The 17,623-nt window shown below is 44.7% G+C and overlaps 1 protein-coding gene across 1 annotated transcript; it reads right to left on the bottom strand.

The window, feature by feature from the left end:
* Positions 1-407: 407 nt before the first annotated feature.
* On the bottom strand, positions 408-14,462 carry LOC112251617 (adenylate cyclase type 1-like). Its single transcript, XM_042322721.1, has 3 exons — positions 13,526-14,462; positions 11,904-12,053; positions 408-542 (listed from the first exon to the last, which is right to left on the bottom strand). The coding sequence occupies exons 1-3, from the start codon at positions 14,141-14,143 to the stop codon at positions 408-410; spliced, it is 903 nt and encodes a 300-aa protein (XP_042178655.1). The 5' UTR covers positions 14,144-14,462.
* Positions 14,463-17,623: the final 3,161 nt, after the last annotated feature.

The raw sequence follows: 17,623 nt of genomic DNA, 5'->3' as shown, positions 1-17,623 counted from the left end.
TGAGCCCTGCCAGTCTCTAGTACCCCCTGATCTGACCAGGTGACTGTGTGCCCTGCCCGTCTCTAGTACCCCCTGATCTGCCCAGGTGACTGTGAGCCCTGCCAGTCTCTAGTACCCCCTGATCTGACCAGGTGACTGTGAGCCCTGCCAGTCTCTAGTACCCCCTGATCTGACCAGGTGACTGTGAGCCCTGCCAGTCTCTAGTACCCCCTGATCTGACCAGGTGACTGTGAGCCCTGCCAGACTCTAGTACCCCCTGATCTGAAATTCATTACCTCTCACTTAGCCAAACCACGCTTTTTTTATCCTGATGTCATTTGAGGAAGACATGATGACACGGTGGATCAAGAACAAGACGACCATCAAACCTCCTGCCACCCGTTAGAAAACCTGTTGTTGCCATAGCGTCACTCACGTACGTACCTGACATTGTCATGACGCTGGATGTAGATCTTATGAAAGATCCTCTCGGGCGGCTTCAGGAAGTCCTCCTTCATCTCCATGGCAACGTTCCTGGGCAACAGGCTCATCAGGAGGCGCTCCTAAAGCATGAGTGGGAGAAGCCGAAAGACAGAGTGGGCGGAGGTAAATTATGAGGTCATATTATGTAAAAGTAAAAAAACGAACTCGCTCATTATTAATAGTATGCCTCCCAAATTACAGCGTATTTCATAATATAGTGCACTTCATCCGCCCATGTCGGACACAGCCCCATCCTCCAGAGGTTACAGCAGCAGAGGTCAAATGGATACATTTTGATCAACAGCATTAAAGTAGCCTACAATAGACATACATACAGGTAACTGCCAAGATAAAGGAAACACCAACATAAAATGTCTGAACAGGGTGTTGGGCACCACGAGCCAGAACAGTTTCAATGCACCTTGACATAGATTCTACAAGTGTCTGGAACTCTATTGGAGGGATGCGATACCATTCTTCCATGAGAAATTCCATCATTAGGTGTTTTGTTGATAGTGGTGGAAAACGCTGTCTCAGGCGCCGCTCCAGAATCTCCTTACGTGTTCAATTGGGTTGAGATCAGGTGACTGAGACGGCCGTGGCATATGCTTTACATCATTCTCATGCTAATCAAACCATTCAGTGACCACTTGTGACCCGTAGATGGGGGCATTGTCATCCTTTGGGGGCATACCATGGTAACCAAAATAATAGCCAGAAAATGGCCTGACCAGCATTTTAATACATGACCCTAAGCATGATGGGACGTTAATTGCTTAATTAACTCAGGAACCAAAACTGTGTGGAAGGACCTGCTTTCAATATGCTTGTATCCCTCATTTAATGTTTCCATTATTTTGGTAGTTACTTGTGTACAAACAGTGCATTCAGAAAGTATTCAGACCCCTTGACATTTCCACATATTGTCACGTTACAGACTTATTCTAAAATTATTTAAATTAATTTTGTTCCTCATCCATCTACACACAATAACACATAATGACAAAGCGAAAACAGGATTTTAGAGAAAGAAAAAAAACTGATTTACATAAGTATTCAGACCCTTTGCTTTGAGACTCGAAATTGAGCTTAGCTGCATCATGATTCCATTGATCATACTTGATGTTCTACTACTTGATTGGAGTCCACTTGTCGTAAATTCAATTGATTGGACATGATTTGGAAAGGCTCACACCTGTCTATGAGCAAAGATGTCAGAGCAAAGACCAAGCCATGAGGCTGAAGGAATTGTCTGTAGCGTGCCGAGACAGGATTGTGTCGAGGCACAGATCAGGGGAAGGGTACCAAAAAATGTCTGCAGCATTGAAAGACCCCAAGAACACAGTGGCTTCCATCATTCTTAAATAGAAGAAGTTTGGAACAACCAAGACTCTTCCTAGAGCTAGTAGCCCGGCCAAACTGGGCAATCGGGGGAAAAGGGCCTTGGTCAGGGAGGTGACCAAGAACCCAATGGTCACTCTGACAGAGCTCCAGAAGGACAACCATCTCTGCAGCACTCCACCAATCAGGCATTTGTGGTAGAGTGGCCAGATGGCAGCCACTCCTCAGCAAAAGGCACATGACAGCCTGCTTGGAGTTTGCTAAAAGGCACCTAAATGTTCTCTGGTCTGATAAAACCAAGATTGAATGCTTTGGCCTGAATGCCAAGTGTCATGTAGAGGAACCCTAGCTCCATCCCTACCATAAAGCATGGTGGTGGCAGCATCATTCTGTGGGGATGTTTTTCAGTGGCAGGGACTGGAAAACTAGTCAGGATCGAGGGAAAGATGAATGGAGAAAAGTACAGAGAGATCCTTGATGAAAACCTGCTCCAGAGCGCTCAAAACCTCAGACTGGGGAGAATTATGAAATATCACATAATGTAAATGTGATATTTCAGTGTTGTATTTGTAACACATTTGCAAAAAAATTAAAAAACCTGTGGGACATTGTGTGTAGATTGATGAAGGGTTTTTCTTTTTTTAAATACATTTTAGAATAAGACTAACGCAACAAAATGCAGAAAAGATAAAAGGGTCTGAATACTTTCCGAATTCACTGTATAATATATATGTATAAGGCATAACATACATATACTCTGCAAATATATAAGAACTATTGAGAACAACACGCACATTCTTGATTCTCCCTCATTCAGTAGTGTAGCGTCCATCCCTGTAGCTTCAGAGTGTGGTGTTAGAGATGCCCTGCCCTAGCCTGGTATGACATTAATATCAGCATGCTCCAGTTCCTCCCTGGTCTTGATGCCAGTCCTGACCTTAACAACCACCATGAGCTCAACACTACCACCACCGCTGGTCTTATTAAGGGTAAGGAGCAACAGAGTCGGAGACCTACTTCTCTCTCTCTCTCAGTTGCAAAACATTCCTCTTTATACTTTGATTTCAGTCCACTCAATAGCCTGCATGGGCCCATATTCACCAAGCTTCTCAGATTAGGAGTGTTTGTTGTTGTTTTTGTTGTTTTTGCCTTTTAGATTATATTGAATGGACAAGGGGACCTGATCCTAGATCAGCAGTCTGTCTGCGAGATGCTTTATGAATACAGTGTAACAGCTCTCGTTGGTGGTAGGAATAGTAGACCAAAGCGCAGCGTGGTAAGTGTTCATGACTCCTTTTATTTAAAAAACACTTAAAACAAAATAACAAAAGCGAAAACAAAAGCGAACAGTTCTGTCAGGCACAGACACTAAACAGAAAACAAGATCCCACAAAACCCAAAAGGAAAATGACAACTTATATATGATCCCAAATCAGAGACAACGGTAGACAGCTGCCTCTGATTGGGAATCACACTCGGCCAAAAACAAAGAAATAGGAAACAGACTTTCCCACCCGAGTCACACCCTGAGCTAACCAAACATAGAGAATAATAGGGATCTCTAAGGTCAGGGCGTGACATACAGGCCCTGGTCCCATTCTATATGTACTGTAGTCAATTCTACTATCGGAACCAACAAAGAGAGGAATTAGCTAAAACACAAACAAATCGGACCGATCAGGCTATTGCCATGAGAGCACAGGCCTTGACCCTACATGACTGCACCTACTACCAAGAATACAAAACATTGTTTTGGCAGCAGCTGTAGCAACACAGATAAGCTGCACATGAATTAACAAATGATCAGGATTGCTGTAAAAATGAAAATGAAAATATGAAAGTGCGATCTACCAGGAACCAGTCTGAGATGTACAACATATAACATATGAACATTAGAGTGGGGTTTTATTCTCCCTCTGGAATAATCTAGTACTCATCCTCTCTCCCCTCCTCCATTCATTATTTCTGGTGACGCCCTCTTCGCCGGTCCTGATGCATTAATCGCTCACTAAATGAATGACTTCCTAATTATCGCTGAGCTGCTGTGGATAAAACCAACTATTCAATTTGCAGACACTGTTAAAAAACCTGATTACACTCAGTGTACAAAACATTAGGAACACCTGCTCTTTCCATGACATAGACTGACCAGTTGAGTCCAGGTGAAAGCTATGATCCCTTATTGATGTCACCTGTTAAATCCACTTCAATCAGTGTAGATGAAGGGGAGGAGATGGGTTAAATAAGGATTTTTAAGCCTTGAGACAATTGAGACATGGATTGTGTATGTGTGCCATTCAGAGAGTTAATGGGCAAAACAAAAGATTTACGTTCCTTTGAACTGGGTATGGTAGTAGGTGCCAGGCGCACTGGTTTGTGTGAAGAACTGTAATGCTGCTGGGTTTTTCACGCTCAACAGTTTCCTGTGTGTATCAATAATGGTCCACCACCCAAAGGACATCCAGCCAACCTGACACAACTGTGGGAAGCATTGGAGTCAACATGGGTCAGCATCCTTGTGGAATGCTTTCATAATATTATCACAAAACTCATTAGAAAATGTATAATACTCAGTTTAAAAATAATAACAACACCACGCTGTAAAAGCTGTCGTGGGAAGAAGGTGAGGACCAATGCACAGCGTGGTACGTGTTCATCTTTTAATCAAGTAAACTGAACACTGACTAACAAAACAACAAAGAAACAACCGGAACAGTTCTGTCTGGTGTAGACACACAAAGACTGAAAACAACCACCCACAAAACACAATCATAAACAGGCTACCTAAATATGGTTCTCAATCAGGGACAACGTTTGATAGCTGCCTCTGATTGAGAACCATACCAGGCCAAACACAGAAATAGAAAATCATAGAAAAACTAACATAGACAACCCACCCAACTCACACCCTGACCATGCTAAAACAAAAGACAAAACAAAGGAACTAAGGTCAGAACGTGACAGTACCCCCAAAGGTGCGGAATCTGGCCGCAAAACCTAAACCTATAGGGGAGGGTCTGGGTGGGTGTCTGTCCGTGGTGGCGGCTCTGGCGCGGGACGTGGACCCCACTCCACCATAGTCCTTCTCTGCCTCTCTACCCGCCTCAGTGGCCTCTTTAACACGGCGACCCTCGCCGCCAATCTCGGACTGAGGACCCAAGCCATGGGTCCCAAATGGACGGGAGATTCCGGCAACACCGGACGGACGGGAGACTCCGGCAGCGCCGGCGTGACGGACGGCTCTGGCAGCACCTGGCTGACCGGCGGCTCTGGCAGCACCTGGCTGACCGGCGGCACCGGCAGCACCTGGCTGACGGACGGCTCCGGCAGCTCAGGACAGACGGGAGACTCCGGCAGCTCAGGACAGACGGGAGACTCCGGCAGCTCAGGACAGACGGGAGACTCCGGCAGCTCAGGACAGACGGGAGACTCCAGCAGCTCAGGACAGACGGGAGACTCCAGACGGGAGACTCCGGCAGCTCAGGACAGACGGGAGACTCCGGCAGCTCAGGACAGACGGGACTCCGACTCTGGACAGCTCAGGACAGACGGGAGACTCTGGCAGCTCAGGACAGACGGGAGACTCTGGCAGCGCTGGGCAGGAGGAAGACTCTGGCAGCGCTGGACAGGCGGGAGCATCTGTATGGAGGAGACGAAGAGACAGCCTGGTGCGGGGAGCTGCCACTGGAGGGCTGGTGCGTGGCACCAGATAGACCGGACCGTGGAGGCGCACTGGAGGTCTCGAGCACCGAGCCTGCCCAACACTACCTGGCTGAATGCTCCCCGTAGCCAGGCCAGTGCGGCGAGGTGGAATAGCCCACACTGGGCTGTGCTAGCGAACGGTGTCCCCGGTGCGTGTGCATAGCCCGGTGCGTAGGGCTGGTGCCATGTACCCCGGCCCGAGGAGACGCACTGGAGACCAGATGTGCTGAGCCGGCTTCATGGCACCTGGCTCGATGCCCACTCTAGCCCGGCCGATACGAGGCGCTGCAATGTACCGCACCGGGCTATGCACACGCACCGGGGACACCGTGCGCCTCACGGCATAACACGGTGCCTGCCCGGTCCCTCTCTCTCCACGGTAGGCACGGGGAGTTGGCGCAGGTCTCCTACCAGACTTCACCACACTCCCTGTGTGCCTCCCCAACAAATTTTTGGGGCTGCCTCTCGGGCCTCCTTGATCACCGTGCCAACTCCATTCGCCGATATCCCTCCTCACATTGTTCCAGAGAATCCCAGGCGGGCTCCGGCACTCTCCCTGGGTCAACCAACCGTCAACCTCTATTTCGTCCCATGTTGTAACATAGTCCAGATCTCGCTGCTGCTGCTGCTGCTACCCGTTACCATGCTGCTTGGTCCTTTGGTGGTGGGTGGTTCTGTAATGGCTGTCGTGGGAAGAAGGTGAGGACCAATGCGCATCTTTTTAATCAAGTAAACTGAACACTGAATAACAAAACAACAAAGAAACAACCGGAACAGTTCTGTCTGGTGCAGACACACACAGACTGAAAACAACCGGAACAGTTCTGTCTGGTGCAGACACACAAAGACTGAAAACAACCGGAACAGTTCTGTCTGGTGCAGACACACAAAGACTGAAAACAACCGGAACAGTTCTGTCTGGTGCAGACACACAAAGACTGAAAACAACCGGAACAGTTCTGTCTGGTGCAGACACACAAAGACTGAAAACAACCGGAACAGTTCTGTCTGGTGCAGACAACAAAGACTGAAAACAACCGGAACAGTTCTGTCTGGTGCAGACACACAAAGACTGAAAACAACCGGAACAGTTCTGTCTGGTGCAGACACACAAAGACGAAAAACAACCACACACAAAACACAATCGAAAACAGGCTACCTAAATATGGTTCTCAATCAGGGACAACGATTGACAGCTGCCTCTGATTGAGAACCATACCAGGCCACAGAAATAGAAAATCACAGAAAAACTAACATAGACAACCCACCCAACTCACGCCCTGACCATACTAAAACAAAAGACAAAACAAAGGAACTAAGGTCAGAATGTGACACACGCTGAAATAAAATGTAAAGAAAACAGGTTTTGGTTATTACTGTCAGAATAGCAGACTGGATTTGTTATAGGAAGAATATAATAGACTGGTTTGGTTATTATGATCCAAATGGCAGACTGGTTCAGTGGGGGTTTACATCATGACAAAGTGCTGTTCCCAGATCCCAATCAGGGTGCTGTGTGCATTTTTGGTACCCAGATAAACTAGTGACCTTTAGCGGGCGGCGTGGGGAGGCCATGAAAGCAATCTGCCTGTGTAATAATGACCTGTCAGAGATCAGAGCTGTTACTGCAGGACAGGGAAACAACACAACATTTCATCTGCTAATCTACAAACAACAGGTGTGTGTGTGTGTGTAACGGGGTATGGGTGCTAAGATATTTGATTTTTATAAGTGACTTCTATAGGTAGGTATATTGGGCTGAGGAGGAGAGGAAGGGTGGGTGTCTAATGTTGTTCATGTGTGTGTGCAGGTGTGTGAGGAGGGGGTGGAGTGTGTGTGTGGTGTGGTGATATGCGTACGCTATGCTAATTGTTCTTTCCTCATATAGCTGCTGTCATAGTTACTGTGTGCCTGTGGGCTTATTGTTGCAGAAGCTACATTGGCACCTGCAACCTTTAGAAAGTCACTCTGAAACGTATCAAGCTCAAACACACATTATTTACACAAGATGCACTCTAAAGAATGATGGGTTAAAAACCAACCCAGTGCTGGGTAAATAGTGGACAGAACACGTGTGGGTTATTTTTGACCCCGCAGTTTGGTCACTGAACTATGATCAGATGGGCAGTATTTCCGTTACATGTATTTAAAATAAGTATTTTGTATTACAATGGGCTACTACTACTCTCCAATATATTTTCTAACAAGATACTTTTGAAAGCTGTAATGTGTATTTTCAAAATACAAAATACCTTTCTATACCATTTCTGTATAGCGGTTCACAATTTTGTGGCCCCTTTCACCCTAAGTTGGTATCAGAAGTCTGATGGCACCATAGTGTGATAAGAGCATCTGCGAAATTAACTAAATGGAAATGGAAATGTAAAAATGAAACGAGGCCAATGACAATACCTAGTGTGCCTTGCAGTTGTTCATTTCCACATATACAGTTGAAATCGGAAGTTTATATACATTTAGGTTGGAGTCATTAAAACTCATTTTTCAACCACTCCACAAATTTCTTATTAACAAACTATAGTTTTGGCAAGTCGGTTAGGATATCTACATTGTGCATGACACAAATAATTTTTCCAACAATTGTTTACAGATAGATTATTGCACTTATAATTCACTGTATCACAATTCCAGGGGGTCAGAAGTTTACATACACTAAGTTGACTGTGCCTTTAAACAGCTTGGACAATTCCAGAAAATGATGTCATGGCTTTAGAAGCTTCTGATAGGCTAACAGACATCATTTGAGTAAATTGGAGGTGTACCTGTGGATGTATTTCAAGGCCTATCTTCACACTCAGTGCCTCATTGCTTGACATCATGGGAAAAACAAAAGAAATCAGCCAAGACCTCAGAAAAAAATTGTAGACGTCCACAAGTCTGGTTCATCCTTGGGAGCAATTTCCAAATGCCTGAAGGTGCCACGTTCAGCTGTTCAAACAATAGTAGGCAAGTATAAACACCATGGGACCACGCAGCCATCATACCGCTCAGGAAGGAGACGCATTCTGTCTCCTAGAGATGAATGTACTTTGGTGCGAAAAGTGCAAATCAATCCCAGAACAACAGCAAAGGACCTTGTGAAGATGCTGGAGGAAACAGGTACAAAAGTATCTATATCCACAGTAAAATGAGTCCTATATAGACATAACCTGAAAGGCCGCTCAGCAAGGACAAAGCCACTGCTCCAAAACCGCCATAAAAAAAATCATACTACGGTTTGCAACTGCACATGGGGGCAAAGATCGTCCTTTTTGGAGAAATGTCATCTGGTCTGATGAAACAAAAATAGAACTGTTTGGCCATAATGACCATTGTTATGTTTGGAGGAGAAAGGGGGAGGCTCGCAAGCTGAAAAACATCATCCCAGCCATGAAGCACGGGGGTGGCAGCATCATGTTGTGGGGGTGTTTGCTGCAGGAGGGACTGGTGCACTTCACAAAATAGATGGCATCATGAGGAAAAATGACGTGGATTTATTGAAGCAACATCTCAAAACATCAGTCGGGAATTTAAAGCTTGATCGCAAATTGGTCTTCCTTATGGACAATGACCCCAAGCATGCTTCCAAAATTGTGGCAAAATAGCTTAAGGACAGCAATGTCAAGGTATTGGAGTGGCCATCACAAAGCCCTGATGACATCAATCCTATAGAAAATTTGTGGGCAGAATTGAAAAATGCGTGTGCGAGTAAGGAGGCTACAAACCTGACTCAATTACTCCAGCTCTGTCAGGAGGAATGGGCCAAAATTCACCCAACTTATTGTGAGAAGCTTGTGGAAGGCTATCCGAAATGTTTGACCCAAGTTAAACAATTTAAAGGCAATGCTACCAAATACTAAGTGAGTGTATGTAAACTTTTGACCCACTGAGAATGTGATGAAAGAATTAAAAGCTGAAATAAATCATTCTCTCTACTATTATTCTGACATTTCACATTCTTAAAATAAAGTGGTGATACTAACTGACCTAAGACAGGGAATTTTTTTCTCTGATTAAATGTCAGCAATTGTGAAAAACAGAGTTTAAATGTATTTGGCTAAGGTGCATGTAAACTTCCAACTGTACATTTAGGTAATTTAGCAAACTCTCTTATCTAGAGTGACAGTGCATTCAACTAAGGTAGATAAACAAGAACATATCACAGTCATGGTAAGTAACCGTTACTGAGAATGTTGTTGCAGTTCAGCCGGGCTACTTGCAAAGGTCTAATGACAAATATATCAAAATGAAACATTATTTATTTCTGAAAAGTGTTTTATTTTGTCATTTGTATTTTTAAATCAATTTGCAAGTAGCCGGCCGAACTGCAAAAACATTCTCAGTAATGATCACAGAACCGTTTTACTTGCTATGACTGTTATATGTTGTTGTTTATCTACCTCAGTTGAATGCACTGTCACTCTGAATAAAAGCATCTGCTAAATTATCAAAATGTAAATGCATTAAAACATGTATTTCAAATACATGTAACAGAAATACTGCCCATCTCTGATCGTAGCTCAATAACCCAGCATCAAAAACCCAACCCAAAAGGTGTTCGGTCCAATATTTTCCCAAATGTAGTTGTTTTTACCATTTTTAAAGTGGGTGATGTGTTGCCTATGCAAGAAAATAACTCTGCTTGAAAATATGTCCATGTACTCTACTGTCAGTATGTACAGTATGTGCATATTTGTGTGTGTATTTGAAATAGTGTGTGTGTGTGTGTGTGTGTGTGTGTGTGTGTGCATGCATGCATGTATGCCTGCGTGCTTACGCACATACAGCACCAGTCAAAAGTTTGGACACACGTACTCATTAAAGGGTTTATCTATGTTTTTACTATTGTATACATTATAGAATAATAGTAATCAAAACTATGAAATAACACATATGGAATAATGTAGTAACCAAAAAAGTGATAAACAAATCAAAATATATTTTATATTTGAGATTCTTCAAAGGAGCCACCCTTTGCCTTGATGACAGCTTTGCACATTCTTGGCATTCTCTCAACCAGCTTCATGAGGTAGTCACCTGGAATGCATTTTAATTAAGGTGTGCCTTGTTAAAAGTCAATTTGTGGGTTTTCTTTCCTTCTTAATGCGTTTGAGCCAATCAGTTGTGTTGTGACAAGATAGGGGTGGTATACAGAAGACAGCCCTATTTGGAAAAAGACCAAGTTCATATTATGGCAAGACCAGCTCAAATAAGCAAAGAGAAACAACAGTCCATCATTATTTTAAGAAATGAAGGTCAGTCAATGCGGAACATTTCAAGAACCTTTGAAGTTTCTTCTAGTGGAGTCACAAAACCCATCAAGTGCTATGATGAAACCGGCTCTCATGAGGACCGCCACAGGAAAGGAAGACCCAGAGTTACCTCTGCTGCAGAGGATACGTTCATTAGAGTTACCAGCCTCAGAAATAGCAGCCCAAATAAATGCTTCACAGATTTCAAGTAACAGATACATCAACTGCGAGAATTCGGCCTTCATGGTTGAATTGCTGCAAAGAAACCACTACTAAAGGACATCAATAAGAAGAAGAGACTTGCTTGGGCCAAGAAACATGAGCAATGGACATTAGACCAGTGGAAACCTGTCCTTTGGTCTGATGTGTCCAGATTTGAGATTTTTGGTTCTAACCGCCGTGTCTTTGTGAGACGCAGAGTAGGTGAACGAATGATCTCTGCATGTGTGGTTCCCACTGTGAAGCATGGAGGTGGAGGTGTGATGGTGTTTGGGTGCTTTGTTAGTGACACTGTCTGTGATTTATTTAGAATTCAAGGCACACTTAACCAGCATGGCTACCACAGCATTCAGCATCAATACGCCATAGCATATGGTTTGTGCTTAGTGGGACTATCATTTCTTTTTCAACAGGACAATGACACAAAACATACCTCCAGGCTGTGTAAGGGCTATTTTGACCAAGGAGAGTGATGGAGTGCTGCATCAGAGGACCTAGCCTCAACCCAATTGAGATGGTTTGGGATAAGTTGGACCGCAGAGTGAAGGAAAAGCAGCCATCAAGTGCTCAACATATGTGGGAACTCCTTCAAGACTGTTGGAAAAGCATTCCTCATGAAGCTGGTTGAGAGAATGCCAAGAGTGTCCAAAGCTGTCATCAAGACAAAGGTTGACTACTTTGAAGAATCCCAAATATGTTTTGATTTTTTAAACACTTTTATGGTTACTACATGATTCCATATGTGTTATTTCATAGTCCTGATGTCTTCACTATTATTCTACAATGTAGAAAGTTGTAAAAATAAAGAAAAATCCTTGAATGTAGGTGTGTCCAGACTTATGACTGGTAATGCGTGTATATGTATCTGCTTTTGTGTGTTTGCACGCACGTGTGTGTGCCTGTGTGTGTGTGTGTGTGTGTCTCTCTCACCTGCTTCTCATTCTCATCCTCTAGTCGTAGCCTTTCCTCTATGCAGCTCCTAGCCTGCAGGAAGACCTTCCTTTGAGCACGCTCAGTCAGCACCCTGACAAAGACTCCAGACAGGTTGACACTGGTGAATAGTACAGCATTGGCCACCAGCTGCAGATCACACGGGACAAGAACAATGTATACAGTCAGTGTGTGTGTGTGTGTGTGTGTGTGTGTGTGTGTGTGTGTGTGTGTGTGTGTGTGTGTGTGGGGGGTTCAAAATAAACCATTGAAGTTATCTATACAATAGACCATAAATGTAGACCACAAAGAGGGAGTAGCGGAGAGATAGGGAGAGAGAGCAGACGGAGAAGGCTATTTATCATTGATACTTGGTTATTGATTCTGTGTTTGTAGTTAATGTGATGACTGAACTCTGGTAACCTTAAACACACCAGGCCATTTTCAAAGGGTAAAGGTTGATTGTTATAGAACACCCACCCAATACCCGATATTAAATATACCCAATATTAAATATACCCCATTTTAAATATACCCAATACTAAATATACCTAATATTAAATATACCCAATATTAAATGTACCCAATATTAAATGTACCCAATAATAAATATACCCTATACTAAATATGCCCGATAATAAGTATTCCTGATACTAACTATATCCAATACTAAAGATACCCGATACTAACTATACCCAATAATAAATATACCCAATGCTAATGTCAATACCTTTCTTTCTTTACTTCAGTTCCTGCTTCCTTCCTTTCTTCCTTTCATAGAACACTGTGACTGCTAATGTAAACCACTTTGATTCTAAAGTCAACATGCTTATTCAAACTACTTAACATAAACCACTTCATATTGATCGGAAAGCATATTGTGTATACCTAAGGTCCTTCTGTAACCTATATCACCATGACAGGTATTGGACACTTGAATGACAGAATGGTTGGTTTTCAGTTGAATGGAGTTATGAATGGCATTCACATTGGGTTATATAGTAATTCGTTGTTGTGGTGGTGTTGGCGCAAGTTGTTGTTGTATTTCTGTTGTATAATAATGGTGGATTTGTGTTTTTAGTGGGTATACCAAAACATCATGGTTTATAATCTATCATTTCTATATGGATGGTTTATTTTGGAAAGTGGATTAAATTGTGTGTGTGTGCCTGTATGTGTGTGTGTGTGTGTTATGTTTTGTTAGATGATTTGTACGTGAAAAGCTCCGCGTGCACTACGCTCTTCGTTTCAGCACCACCGCGAGTGGACAGCATCTGCTGCGTGTGGTTCAATGGTCGGAGGTTTGTATAGCTGGAAAGTTTGATACAAAACCTCTCTCACCACCAGGGTCCACAACCACCACCACACCACTTATAACAACAGCAGTGCAGCACTGGCCTATCGATAGACACTGATATTCAATAGAAAATGGAGGGAAATGCACAACTAGTCACACTGAAACAAAGCATAGGCTATAACAGTGAAAACAGGGGACTTGAAGAGAAGGCTGGTTAGTTAAGGCTTACTTAGGTCGGTAGAGCTCGTTCTAAATGACAGATTAGCTGACTAACCGGGGATTCTAAATGAGAGTCTGAGCGGGAGTACCGAGGGTGCAAACTTACCGGTCTCCAGAGCTTGTGTTTTCTGGCCGTGACTGATGTCGCCGTGACGATGAAGTGGGAAACGGCCACCATCATACCAAACAGCACTGCGAGCAGCGTCCGCACCGGGAGCAGCACGTATGCCACGAGAGTGACCAGCATGAGCTGCCACACGCCTTGCTCCGGTGCGGGGGGAGCCCCCACGCCGGCGGCGCCAAGCGCGAGGGGGAACGGGCAGCAGAGGAGCGCGAAGGTGAAGCTGAAGAGCAGCGCGAGCTTGGCGATCTGCTGCAGCTGCGTCACTTGCAGGTACTTGACGTTGGTGACTATAAAGAGAGAGACGAACACTACGCTGTGCACCGGGTGAGAGCCCTTGGACACCGTGAGCCGGGGACCGGACAGAAGCTCCATCAGCGCGAGGGACGAGGCGGCCACGATGAGCACCGCGAGGGCTTTGAGCGTTGCCGTCTGCTCTAGCTTCAGGTTGTAGTTTTGGAAGAGCGTCTCGAGCTCTTTGCTGTCGAACTCGTCCTCGCACGCGACGGCAGCGATGGTTGTACCGGTGGCGGCCGGACAGTGACCCTCCTTCCGGGTCTGGACTCTTTCAAACGGAATTTCCTCCATGTTCGGGCCATTCATAAAGCGGGCTCGGCGCGCGCCCCCAGACTTGGCGTCGGTCCCTCTCCTTTCATGAATTAAACGGGAGCTGCTGGCAGCCCGTGCATCCTAGATTTCGGCGGCTTGAGCTGGAAGGGAAGGGGGGTGGGGTGTCCGCAGCAGTGACAGTAGAGCTCGCGAGTTTAATATCCTCACCCCACCCGCTGCTATCCACAGGTTGACTGTTTCGTCGTCAGAAAGGTAGCCTGAACCAATGTGCCACACAGGAGCGCATCTCTCCCCTTCGCTCACTCTCTGTCTCTCTCTCGCTCTTAAGCGCTCTGGAGGCAGACCACCAGCAGCGCTGTCTCTGCTCAGCCCCAGACAAATGTAATGTTGAGGTACTGGAGAAGTCAGGAGGATCCCACAGAGCAAATGCAGTATATGTTTCTAAAACCATGACACTCCATTTAATATGATATGTTAGGTTAGGTTACATAACATTGGCCGACCAATGTTAAAGTTTCATACAATATAATACCAATTGGAGCACATAAAATATGTTATGAATTACAATTCGTACAATATATTGCAAATTTGTATTACATATGATGTTACAAATTCAAATTTGTTAGCTAACGTTAGCTAAGGTTAGGGTTAGGAGTTAGTTTAAAGGTTTAAGGTTAGCGGTAGGGGAAGGGGAAGGGTTAACTAGCATGCTAAGTGGCTAAAAAGTGGTAAGTAGTTCGCTAAAATGCTAACGTTGTCCATGATGAGATTCGAACACACAACATTTGAGTTCATTTTTGCATCAGGTAACCTACTGTCTTATCGAACGTAATACATCGTACTAAACAGGTCAAGTAAAGTAACTTAACGTAATGTAACATTTCATACTAATGGAGTGGCACAGATTTTTGTAACATATAATACATTTTGTTCTGAGACCAGGCTGGGTTGGATCATGCTTGCAGTGCCCCATTCCAAACAATACAGGTCTCCCTAAAATAAGAACGATCATTCTGTCAGGTCAAAACCAAAGGCTGCTTTCATTTGACAAACACATCTCGAGCTGCTCTATTTTTCCCTCAAAAAAGAGAGCTGTCTTTCCTCTACATCCCCCTACACAAACACAGACAAATGCACGCTACACGCTACACGCACGCACAGACACACACAGACACACACAGAGAGAGAGACAGAGAGAGAGACCAAAACAAGCCAGTGATTCCCCGGATCTACTGACTGCTGTATTTCCAGATTATTAATAGCATGCGCTACCGGTGAGCATCACAGGTGATCTTTTAATAAAGCGCAACAACAACATCTGGTTTCTACCGTTTCCTTATGTTTCAACCCCCTTGAGTTCCTCATGACACAAACCGTCACCGTTATCTAACAGTCTCTCAGCAGGTGTTAGGAATTATCCGGTTTATTCATCTCTTCTCGCGCATCTGAAGAATGAATTGAATATTGCCGTGAGCTAAGTGGATTTTGACGCGTGTACATATGCGGTGAAGTCGCACCGAGATCTCTAGTCATAAGATGGCTTTGATATTAATCAGCTGGCCTTCACATTTTTTGGACAGAGTGGAGAATAATACTTATCTCCCTCTCCCTCTCTCTCTTTCTCCCTCCCCTCTCTGTGTGTCTCTCTCTCCATCTGTGGTGTTTGTGTGTGCAAGCCTGTGTGTGTCAAAAAGTCTACAATAAATCAATTAGAAGCACAGAAGGAGGAAGAGGCTCTGCAATCCATAGAAATTCATGGCAATTAGAGGAAGGCACACAATTATATTAAATAACAGATCACTGCAAACTCAAAGTAAGTCATTAATACACAGAAAAGGGTCTGGTCTCCAATTGGGAGGGAAACAAGAGAGGATAACATGGGACATGTGTGTGTTTGCGTGAATTGTGTGTGTTATTCATCTTGATTAAAACTAGTGAATATGCAAAGTAGCCTATATCACTCAAAGAAGCAGTATATACTGGAAATGAAGTAAACACCACGCAGGCACATGGACAGCAGGTAGCCGAGTGGTTAGAGTGTTGGGACAGTAACCAAATCCAGAGCTGGCAAGGTGAAACATCTGCCCATGTGCTCTTGAGCAAATCACTTAACCCTAATTGCTGATGGTTGCTGCTCATAATGGCTGACCCTGGCCATGACCCCACTCTCAGTGGGTCTCTCAGGGGAGTTGGGATATGCAAATTAACACATAAGCACCCACCAATGGCACCCTATTCCCATAGGGCTCTGGTCAAAAGTAGTGTGCTTTGTAGGGAGTAGGGTGCCATTTGGGATGTAGTCTAGGTCTAAGGAAGGCAGAAGAGATGCACTTAACCATCCACTATAAGGTCTGGAGTTACACACCTAAGAAGTTAGTTCTGATGTCTTGAAGGAGACAAAAGCTATTTTAACAATTTACATGGCTTTGCTTTTCTATGGCTTCAAAAAGCCCATTAAAACACAGCCCAATCCTAAAATAGAGGAGGGGATGGATGGAGCTGGTGTAGAGACAGAAGGGAGGACTAGAATAGAGGAAGGGATGGAGCTGGTATAGAGACAGAAGGGAGGGCTAGAATAGAGGGGATGTATGTAGCTGGTGTAGAGACAGAAGGGAGGGCTGGAATAGAGGAGGGGATGGATGAAGCTGGTGTAGAGACAGAAGTGGGGGCTGGAATAGAGGAGGGGATGGATGAAGCTGGTGTAGAGACAGGGATGGAAGAGGTAGAGGAGAGGGATAATCTAATCTAATCTTGGTGGGGTAGGGGGTGGAGGGGGTATTGAGAGGACCCAGGAGAAAGGTTTACACCCCAGTCACACACAGTCAAGGCCAGACAACATATACCACCACAGCTACAGCAGCATCTCCTCTAGACACCCTCTCTCTCCGTCCTCTCATTGGCCTATTCCTTGCTTTACGTTCTGTCTATTTCTTGCCTTACGTTAGACGCTCACACACACACACGCGCATACTGAATGACATCTCAGGTTTTTGGACTGTCCTTTCCTCAGAGACAGAATGCTTGACAATCCCCCATTTCCATGGCAACAGAGGTACGATGTTACGATGAGTTACGATGTGATGAGGTGCTCCCCAATCACCATGTGTGTGTCCCAAATGGTACCCTATTTCCCACATAGTGTACTACGAATGACCAGGGCTTATACGGCTCTGGTCAAAATTTGTGCACATAATGGAATAGAGTTCCATTATGGATGAAGGCCATCCCTCACTGTCTGCCACTTACTGGCACCGTGTGTGTCCCAAATGGACTCTGGCCAAAAGTAGTGCACTGTGCCATTTAAAACACAAATGAGATGAATAGGGTAAAGTTGATGTTTCTGAGCTGTTTGTAGCTTGGTGGCTCTGACACACCAACCGCCTTGCTGCCTTAACCTGGGATCTCCCTGTGCTTTTGTGCTCAGTGACATTTGACTAAATTGAAGGTCTGACATGGAGGAAAGGGTGGCACAGTTGAAAGATTAACCTTACGCACATACACACACACAGACAC

Source organism: Oncorhynchus tshawytscha, linkage group LG05 (assembly GCF_018296145.1).
Source record: "Oncorhynchus tshawytscha isolate Ot180627B linkage group LG05, Otsh_v2.0, whole genome shotgun sequence".
Taxonomy (NCBI): Eukaryota; Metazoa; Chordata; class Actinopteri; order Salmoniformes; family Salmonidae; genus Oncorhynchus; species Oncorhynchus tshawytscha.
The sequence above is the reverse complement of the archived record's forward strand: the minus strand, read 5'-3'. Positions and strand labels throughout refer to the sequence as shown.

Coding starts and splice junctions, on each gene's coding strand:
- LOC112251617 (XM_042322721.1), bottom strand. CDS start 14,143: ATGAATGGCCCGAACATGGAGGAAATTCCGTTTGAAAGAGTCCAGACC. Junction 12,054..13,525: donor AACACAAGCTCTGGAGACCG/GTAAGTTTGCAC, acceptor TGTGATCTGCAG/CTGGTGGCCAATGCTGTACT. Junction 543..11,903: donor AGGATGAGAATGAGAAGCAG/GTGAGAGAGACA, acceptor CTCATGCTTTAG/GAGCGCCTCCTGATGAGCCT.